Here is a 10441-nt window from a genome sequence, read left to right as displayed (position 1 = left end):
AGGGGCCTCAGCCATGAACCTAGGATAGGTAGAAGGACAGATATTTTTTGTTCCCTAGTTTGCACGTAGGGCAGGGGAAGCATTTTGAAGCTCGCTTTTTTCACACACAGTGGGTGTCCAGCTCCCCAGTCTGAATGGCATGGAGGCTTGATGCCTGGTCAGAAGGGTCCAGAGACACACAGTGCTGCTGGGGCATCCTCCCCTTCCATCGGCAGCAAGTGTCCTCTGGCCTTTTGAAAACAGAATCACACTCTGAATGCGCGTTTATGAAATAATAATGAACAAAGTAACATCTGAAAACATGATAGGAAGAGACCACTCAGATTTAAAATGACATTGCTCTGGATCAACTAAGAAGTTTCTTTTTATTAAATCATCTAGGAACCATTTAATGGAGATGCACCTGAAAGGTGCACCTGTAATTACAATGGTGCCATAGCTGTATCAACAGGGGAGAGCTCTCAGCCAGGAAAGCACAAATGCCACGGAGAGTTTACAAAGAATTTGGCAATACAGGTAGGTGTGGTTTTCCTATAATTACAAATAGTCTTCAAATAAATACACCTGAATCACATAGAAAAAAAATACAATAGCCTTATAAATGAGAAAGAAACCAATATACCTCTCCAAAATAACAGGTTTAGAATGATCTGTGTATAACCAAAATGCCTTGGCATGGTGTTTCCATCTTGAGTGGCAATCAAAGAAAGAAGCAGTACATATTTCCCATTATACACGTCTATCCTGTACAGAGTCCATGATAGTTGAACAGCTGCAAAATTCCAATTTGTTGTGTAATGGCAGCTAAGTGCAAAATATTTGTAAGAACTGATTGTATATTAAGTTTGACTACTCATCACTATAATTTTAAACCTACATACACCAAACCTACTATTATTTGTATTTTAAAATGAAGTTATTTCATCTGCATTTACAGACAATCTTTTTCCCCTTTCCCTTGAATTTTCATTATAGCTAGTCACTTTCCTAGGAAAATTCAATATGTTGAAGTATTAAAGAGAAGCAAATCCAATTTTAATCCTATGTTTAAAAATGAAAAGCATCTGCTATCACCTAACAAAATATCCCCATCACCTTTGTAAAGCGAACATTAACCTAAATAGATGTTACATCGCTCCTTACCCCACCCTCCTCCGCCTGTCTCATCTCTCCCCGCAAGGCAGCCTTTTAGACTAGCGCGGCTTCTCTCTCACACGTGTGCTGGATTACAATTTAAATGCAAATAACCCTGCACCTCATTATCTAAGTTCGTGCAGACTCAGTAACAGTTGTCTGTGCTGAAGCCTGTGAAATCAAATGGAGGTTCATCTGTATTCTAACACATGGATTACTTAGAGTAATTTCAAAAGAGCAATTCATCACTGCTTTGAAATTAAACACTGGACTTGCAGAGTGCCTAGGTTACGGAGGAATGCCTTCCTTTTACCACATAGGGAAGCCTTTCCACAAAGGCAATGAGATAGGAACTTCTCTTACTGTAGCTGTTCAATTAGTTCCCAACGACACTAGGTAATTGAAATAACAGACTTCATTTTAATACGAATACAGCTAGTTGAGTGGAAAAGATACATTTATGGTAATGCTAAACACAGTGACAGGACAATCTATATGCATTCCAAATACCACTAACAAGGAAATTATCAACAACGATTTACCAAAGAGACATCACTCCAGAAGACATATTTTTTATTTTTTATTTTTTGCAAAATCATCTTTCAAATATAAGGTTACTTTAAAATAATTCTTTGGTTAAAGTATAATTAAAATAAAAAGTAGAAACTCCTCCAAGCCTTTCACTACAGAGTGAAAAATACGCCCCTCTTTCAGCCATCAGATGGCCATTTAATCAGCCATTCAGATTCTATGAATCTAAATGTAATGGAAAACACTGTAATCTGAACTCCATACTGGGGTGAAGCAATAAGCTCCTAGCTACCAATGCAGTGATGGTGAAGAGAGCCTGGGAAAATGAAACCCCCAGCTTATGCATTAAAATGTGCCAATTACTCTAGTCCATGGAGGAACAGATGCGGTATTTTAAAATCACAGGAAACAAAGTTCTATCTGTGACTAACACTGGGGCATTACCGGATTGATGTGGCACACTTGTAGAGGAAACGGTTTCAGGCTTTCAATCCCAGATTAAAACCTTTAGTTAATTTCATTTCACCTAGTTCATTTCAAATAACTTTCTACATTAAAACAAAATTCCTCTCTGCAAGAAACCATTTGCTTCTTATCTGTCAATTCCTTCCTTGCCCTTCCTTCCTTCTCCTGTCCCCATATATCATTTGTTCTAATAAGCATCAGCTTCAGATCAAAAAGAACCAGCTGCAACTTCAGGTTATATATAATATTAGCCTATACTTTTTGGATGTATATGAAATTGAGTAATATAGCTGTCTGTTTCTTTGATTATACATAGATTCCACATGACTTCCAAATAATTTCTCAGTTGCAGTGCAAGTTTAGTTTTTTAAGTAGGTAAGTGTGCAAGGAGAACTTAATGTGAATTCAGATCTTTTGGGCCATTTTGATAAGCAATTTGAAATAATGAAATTGAAATGAAAGCAGAGAAATACACTCTTTCTTGTTTTCCACCTAAATTATTCAGAAAATTATTTCAGATCTCTATCTCCTTTTGCTTATATAGACCATTGCCTAAGGCAGTGTCCATATTGGACTAAGAACAATGGATTTTAGCCCAGTCAGACAGATTTATCAGGCCATCATATGACTAAGATAACCTAGAGAGATGGAGTGGATAACCTATTCCAGACTCTATTTCATACATTACAGATACTGCCCAGAACACACTGCTACAGTTTCAAGGTGAAGCGTTCAAGCATTATTCTGAGCACTCAACGCCCACAAAAAATTTGTGGTGAATCTGTTAAAGATTATGGATCTGATTAAACAGTAGATTCACTTCATTACAAATACCATTAGAATGAATGGTAGGGCCATTACATTAGCTGTAATGTGACTTTTCTTTTAAGACCTTTACTGGGAATATTCCCCCCCAACATTTTATATTAACATGTCACCACAGGGTTATTTCCATACCCAGAAGCTGGGTCAATGTTTGTGCAATGCTAGAAGAAACCATGATTTGTTTCTCAAAATGTAAAATGCATGACATATTTTTCTAAGTGACCTAAAAAATACAACTATGGGCCAGGTGTGGTGGCTCACACCTGTAATCCTAGCACTTTGGGAGACAGAGGCAGGAGCATCGCTTGAGCCCAGGAGTTCAAGACCAGCCTAAGCAATATAGTGAGACCCTGTCTCTAAAAACAGAACAAAACAACTGTAATCCTTTTGCTGATTAACATATATAGCCAGCATCCTTTCATGTCCTCTTCTTTCTAGGGGTTATCAAGTTGTAGTTTCAAATACAGGCATAGATCTATTTTTATATACCTCACGTTTTATGCATCTGAGTTTTGAAACACAGTCAATGCTACTGCAACATACAAACATTCATTTTACACTAACTACTGTTTCTTTAAAGGGCTGGCGTTTCACTTTGCATACATCTTCTACAGAGTGAACTATACCATAGGAGACCATCATCTGTGGCCATCAACAGTCAGATAGTCACACAATTAAACAGACATTGATAACTGATGATTTGGTTTGATTGTCATTTATTTTTCTTTTAAATAAACTCCCTCTAAATGCAGGAAGTATAATGAGAAACCACAGAATGTGGCTCTCCAAATTTCCTCAAGTAGCCCTACCTATATATTTTAAATTATCATAGAAAAACAAACAAAACGACAGCACAAGTAGCAGTGCAGCCATGACTGTCATCATTTATATTAGTTCCCTGACTTACTATACATCCCTGGTATAATTGATGCATTTGTGGATGTTCTGTTATGGTTAACATGTACTGTAAGTGTACAGCAACCTGACCCTTGGTATGGTTTGCAAACACGTCCATATTGCACAGAGTGAACTTCTTGCTGCAAGTAATATATCTAACATACATCCTTTCAAAATGTAACATCCTTAACTAGTTAACATAGTCTAGAGTCTAGACTATGAGTCTAGAGTCTAGGCTTTGCCCCTAGGCAAAGACAAGCAAATACTGGTGATTTAGAAATGCAGTAGCACATTAGGCTACAACACGGGTAATTCCAAGTCACTTCATATTTTGCAAGTTCTTTGCTCCTATGATTGAATACTTCAAACACGTATCTTATCTTTCCTCCTGAGTATCCAAAAGTGCTTTGGAGAGCAAAAGTGCTTTGTCTCCCCATTTCACAGAAGCAAGGGGGTGGGAAGGGCTGTAGCAAGAAGGGCCAGCTGCTCTAGAGAGAATGTGGCAGTACCAGGGTAAATGTTAGCATCCTTAAGCAGGTGTCTTCAGCCAGCAACACCGGTGTATGGGGGCTATGAGGGTAGGATTTCACGTGTAACCTAAGAACAACTCTCTTCAGGGCATGTTTTCTAATAATCTTCAAAGGATTCCTCAGCTTGGCTCTGCCTAACTGGAAAATGGAGATGAAAAAAAAATTCCATTCCCCAAACTGCCCTTTCAATGCTCCCCCAGCTGGTCTGGGCACACTCCTTCCTCTTGTACCCCTTAGAGCGGGCCAGCAGCTCCCTCTGGGAGGAATGAGGCCCCTTAGCTGTGCATACCTGGAAGAAACGAAACATTCTCTTCTGTAGCAGGTGCCCCAAGTTAGGGAGACAATTCTCCAAAGCCTTGTGAGCTAGGCAAGAGTCCAGAGAGAACACATTTTTTTTCCTCTGAATCAAGTCTTTCTCTCATTGACACAGTCTCATCTGAAGAACTTTAAGTGTGAAAGGAAATGCTAAATTATTCTGAGCTGTCCACTTAGAATGTGGTGTGGATTTTTAAACACACAAAAAGACACGTCTCCAAAAGGCCTTTCCGTCTTGTTCACTGGTGTGGTTTATTCTTGAAGCAAGGTTTCTCTCCAGTTGAAGCCCCCAGTTGGTCCATGGGTAAGAGGAAGGATGGGTGGATCTGTCAGCTGCCATATTCCAGTTTCTCCTAATTCTTCACAGGAACAAAATCCCAGATATGGGATCTGAAGTAAGAGTCGTAAAGGAAGGGGATATTAGAAGATAGGTTTAATACAGAAAAAGAGGACCAAAATACATAAGGCTACAATGTCAGGAGTTAATTCCTAATTGCAAGTCAAGTTAAAAAGGCAGCTTAAGGCCAGGCACAGTGGCTTATGCCTGTAATCCCAGTACTTTGGGAGGCTGAGGCAGGCGGATCACTTGAGGTCAAGAGTTCAAGACCAGCCTGGCCAACATGGCAAACCTCGTCTATACTAAAAATACAAAAAATCAGCTGGGCGTGGTGGCGTGTGCCTGTAATCCCAGCTACTTGGGAGGCTGAATCAGGAGAATCGCTTGAATCCAGGAGGCAGAGTTTACAGTGAGCTGAGATTGTGTCACTGCTCTCCAGCCTGGGTGACAGAGCGAGACTCTGTCTCAAAAAAAAAAAAAAAAGGAAAAGAAAAAGGTGGCTCAAACATTTCTGAAATTATACTTGGACCCAGTGGAAAAGATGCTCCAATTTTAAAAAATTTGTTTCACCCGTTTTTTTTTTTTTTCTCCTTATGAGTCTCTGTAACATTCAGAGCTGAAGCTGTGCTCTCCCTCACTTCAGTTGTCACAGCAATTTTAAAACTTATTTTTGTCTGTGTCCAGAGAGCTGCATTTACAAACAAGACAAAATTCTCTATCTTCCAGCACTGACAAATGAGGACAGATGCATAAATAAACTTTTCAAAAATGTGAAAAACAATTGCGAATGAGTTTGAACCAGTTTCTCTGGTGGCAGAGAAAGGAAGTATGTAATTCGCCGGAAGGGAAGTGTGTGGGAGGCAGCTGACCAGAAAGCCTCTCCCACAGAAAGGAAGCCTCCAGATGTGTGGGTCAGCCTCATGGGTTTTCTGTCTTGCTGTCTTGTTCCTGGCTTTGCCTCTTAGCCTCCTCATTTTAAATTGCTGCAGGCCTCAGCCTACCTTCAAGGACCTGTGTTTGAGTTAAGCTTTCAGATGCTGTCTTTTGGACTGACCTCTATTGATCCAACCCAAGTTCCCTCCAGGAAATTCAAAGAAGGTCCCTCAGGGAAATCCAGACAATTTGCTTATAATTCCTAGCTGCTTCCTACATTTTAGCTCTTAGAAGCCAGAACTAGCTCTAATACACTGTTTTTCTAACACAAGGCTTAATAAAGTGCCCTGCACAGAGTATCACTCAATATGTCTTGGTTGAGAGAATCAGTAAATGAATATTCCCAGCTCAGCATAAACACATGCTTCAAAGAACTTAGTAATCAGCCAGTCACTGTGCTGACCTCAAACTACTAGCCATCACGGACCCCAAAGAGCAGGAATGAATTACCTTTCGGACCATTTGTACGAAGTCCTTGGAGTTCTGAGGTGACAGGCCCTGAAGTTGGCAGGTACAAGCTTCAAGGGAAGATGCGTGGGCCACAATCAGGATGTTATTTCCTGGGGAAAAATGGCAAGGAATGGGAAGACTGTTTCTATAAAGACATGGAAACGGCAAATACTGGAAGCTAACTAAATGCTCTGGAGGGGAGCAAACGCACTCAAGAAAAAGACAATTTGCCTAAGCAATATTTTGTAAGTGCTTTGTTATTGATAAGGCAGCCTAATTTTTTTTAAAGAAAACATTTTATCTTAAAATAGTTACAGATGTATGGGGCCAGGTGTGGTGGCTCATCCCTGTAATTCCAGTACTTTGAGAGAACGAGGAGGGAGGATCACTTGAGCTCAGGAGTTTGAGACCAGCCTGAGAAACATAGTGAGACCCTGTCCCTACAGAAAATTAAAAGAACATTAGCTGGGTGTGGTGGCCTGTGACTGTAGTTCCAGCTACTTGGGAGGCCAATGTGGGAGGATCACTTGAGCCCAGGAGATTGAGGCTATAGTGAGTCATGATTGCATCACTGCACTCCAGCCTGAGTGACAGGAGCAAGACCCTGTCTCAGTAATAATAATAATAATAATTATTGACTTATGGGAGGGCTACATATAATACATATACATACATACCAGCAAGGTCCCATGAACCCTTCCTCCCAGCTCCCTCCAATGGTAACATCTTACATAACTATGGTACAGTATCAGACCCAGGAAATGGACGCTGGTGCAATACACACAGCGTATTCAGATTTTAGCAGGTGTGCAAGCAGTAGTTTGTGTGTATGTGACGATACAGTTCATGCAATTCTATCATATGTGTAGCTTTGTGTAACACCATGACAATCAAGATACAGAACTGCTGTAGGTCCATAGGGCTCTCTGGGTTACTCCTTCTAATATAGTTTTAAATGCTCCCACTGTAGAACTGTGAGTACTTGAGACTTTCTGGTTGATAGAACATGCTGTGTACCTTTATGGCAGTGACTGGCTAATCAATGAAAACTGGAAGGTGGGCATCATCCATAATACTGTTGCTCATGGCTGTCTACCATTTGAATATAAGTATTTTAACTTAAAAAAAAAAAGAGATGAAGGGAATGTCCACACTTTTTTTGCAATCTGTCTTTTTCACTAAAAAATTTATAGTGAACAATCTTACATGTTAAATATTTGAGCTCAATGTTTAGAAAATTCAATAGCAAACACACTTGAGCCTTACAGAACACTGCTCTTGGTGACAGCAGGGAAGGTGTGTGTATCTGTGTAGGAGTGTTGTGTGTAGGTGTGCATCCTGCTAGATCAATGATAGGCAAAACAGTGGCATGCTAGAGCTTTTGGAAATTGTAAGAGGGAATCTCACAGGGTGCAAGAAGAATAGCTATAATGCAGAATTTAAGTTATTAAGAATAGTAACTAAGTCTGGTATAAACCCCTGGAATATCTACCATTTTAGGTTCTCAGAGAATATTACAAATTTAATGTAAAAGTATCTGGAAGAAAATCTGGAAATACATTTCTTTGGTTAGCCAAAGCAAGTTGAAACATCTCGAGTAGCCTATTAACCATTATAGAGAAATAATCACGTACGTAAAGATGGAGCTCAGAATAATAACCACTTACCTTTACTTTTACATTCACTTATTATTTCTTTTGTTACTTGGAAACTTCTACTGATATAAGTATCATAGGATTCTGAAACAACTAATTTGCTGACTGGAATGTGAGGTCTGTAATAGAAAAATGAACAAAGGAAATGAAAACATTTTGATCTTGAGACAAAGGAAGATATCGCTCTAAACTTTTATTTCAAGGCCTTTCTAAAGATCCCATAGATCTGTTTGCTTATCCATTTCCCTAGAAAGGAGAAAGGTATAGGGAAGGGTATTTCCACTGTATGAACATGGAATGGAAATGTACAGAAATAACAGCTACGTGTATGGCGTCACAGTGACCAGGCGAAAAATGAGACATTCAGTGCAAGTCTCATTCACAGGATAACATATAAGCCCTTGATTGATGGTCCTAGTCACATAGCTAATACAAAGCAAAGCAGAGATGGGAACCCTCAACCTATTTACATCAGTGGGGATTTCCCAGGCCTCTCCTCAAGAGCTGCAAGGATAGGTTTTAAAAGCAGATATTAGGTCCATCTGATTCTTTGTGAGTTTATAACACTTCACCAGCCTTTTCCTTTTATTTCTCTCTTATTTTGAACACAGACCGTACACTTGGCACAAAGAGAAGTGCAGAGCATAAAGATGAAGACAACCCAATTTCTGTGCTAGAGAAGTTCTCTGTCTGTGGTTGGGGGTGAAGAGGCTAGTGATGTAAATGATGATTACTATACAATCTACAAAGGCATGTGATACTGTGTGTCCTCTACCGGCTTGGGGGCCTGGCTGTGTCCTCCACCCAAATCTCATCTTGAATTTCCACATGTTGTGGGAGGGACTTGGTGGGAGATAACTCAATCATGGGGGCAGGTCTTTCCCGTGCTGTTCTCATGATAGTGAATGAGTCTCATGAGATCGGATGGTTTTATTTTTTATTTTATTTTTTATTTGGTTTTTTTGTTTTTTATTTTTGAGACGGAGTTTCACTCTTGCTGCCCAGGCTGGAGTGCAATGGCTTGATCTTGACTCATTGCATCTTCCACCCACTGGGTTCAAGCAATTCCCCTGCCTCAGCCTCCCGAGTAGCTGTGAATAGAGGCATGCACCACCACGCCCGGTTAATTTTGTATTTTTTTTTAGTAGAGACAGGGTTTCACCATGTTGGCCAGGCTGGTCTTGAACTCCTGACCTCAGATGATCTGCCCACCTCAGCCTCCCAAAGTGCTGGGATTACAGACGTGAGCCACTGCACCTGGCTGATCTGATGGTTTTAAAAAGGGGAGGTCCCTGCACAAGCTCTCTCTTTGCCTGCTGCAATCCATGTAAGACGTGACTTGCTCCTCCTTGCCTTCCGGCATGATTGTGAGGCTTCCCCAGCCACGTGTAAGTATAAGTCCAATTAAAAGCTCTTTCTTTTGTAAATTGCCCAGTCCCAGGTATGTCTTTGTCAGCAGCGTGAAAACGAACTAACACAGCATGGAAGAGGATGATCAAAGCTAGGCTTCCAGTCCTGCTGCCCCTGCATGTCTTCAAACCCAGTCGCCAATGCCCTTAGGGCCCACCTCTGCTTGCCTCCGCCCTGCTTAACTATGTAGAGTTTCTGTGTTGTTTCTGGTCCACAAGATGTTTATCTTGTTTTCTGGGTACAACTATGTCATTTCAATTTTCTTACTTTGTCAGTTTTCATTTTGTCTTTCACTGCTGGGTGTTTAGTGCCTGGTAGAGGCGTGGTAAGTTCTCAAAATGAATTCACATGGCCTCTGGATCAGAATATACTATTACTGCTACTATTAGCACAAAATATTTACTGAGGTTCCCGTATGTGTCAGGCTCTGTGCAAGTGTCCTTCTAGCATTCTTTCAGTCTAATCCTCCCAGCAATGCTTTTGTAAATGCTGTTTATGGATGACAAAACAGAAGCTCAGAAAGGCTGCAGCTGACTTGCCTATGCTAACACCATTAGCGACTCTTAGAACCTGGATTTGAACCTGAGTCTGGGGTCTGGCCTGTGAGCCTATCCTCCACACACAGCTTCTGACAGTGCCCTTGTCAAGCCTGCCCTTCTGTGCACATAGGCTTACTGTCCAGAGAGGAAGGATGCCCTTCCACTTGAAGGAAACTTGTATTCTCTCAGCATGCATGTTTCTCCTAGGAAACAGCCTTCTGAGTCTCACAACACCCTGGGGGATAGGTAGAGACCTGAATCACCACTTGTTGGGGCTGCACCTCATTGTTCTGGAGCAAGCTCTTTCTCCTCTTTTTCTTTCCCCATCCTCACCTCTCACCCAGTTCCATCTCCATTTATGTCACCTGATCTCCCAGGCCTGTCCCCTCCCCACAGTAACAAAAGGCCACTTTGTATGGC

The 10441-nt window shown here is 40.8% G+C and overlaps 1 protein-coding gene across 2 annotated transcripts in view; it reads right to left on the bottom strand.

The window, feature by feature from the left end:
- Positions 1-340: 340 nt before the first annotated feature.
- UBASH3B (ubiquitin associated and SH3 domain containing B) overlaps positions 341-10441 on the bottom strand; it is a 157979-nt gene continuing 147878 nt past the window's right edge. For both annotated transcript variants that reach the window (XM_025357672.1, XM_025357671.1), the window contains exons 12-14: positions 8085-8191; positions 6418-6527; positions 341-5087 (exon numbers count right to left, since the gene is read on the bottom strand). In XM_025357672.1, coding sequence (XP_025213457.1) covers positions 4950-5087; positions 6418-6527; positions 8085-8191 — 355 coding nt within the window. In that variant the 3' untranslated portion in view covers positions 341-4949. The remainder of the gene's footprint in view (positions 5088-6417; positions 6528-8084; positions 8192-10441) is intronic.

The sequence above is a fragment of the Theropithecus gelada genome, chromosome 14 (genome assembly GCF_003255815.1).
Source record: "Theropithecus gelada isolate Dixy chromosome 14, Tgel_1.0, whole genome shotgun sequence".
Classification (NCBI taxonomy): Eukaryota; Metazoa; Chordata; class Mammalia; order Primates; family Cercopithecidae; genus Theropithecus; species Theropithecus gelada.
This window is presented reverse-complemented; position numbering and strand designations above follow the sequence as displayed.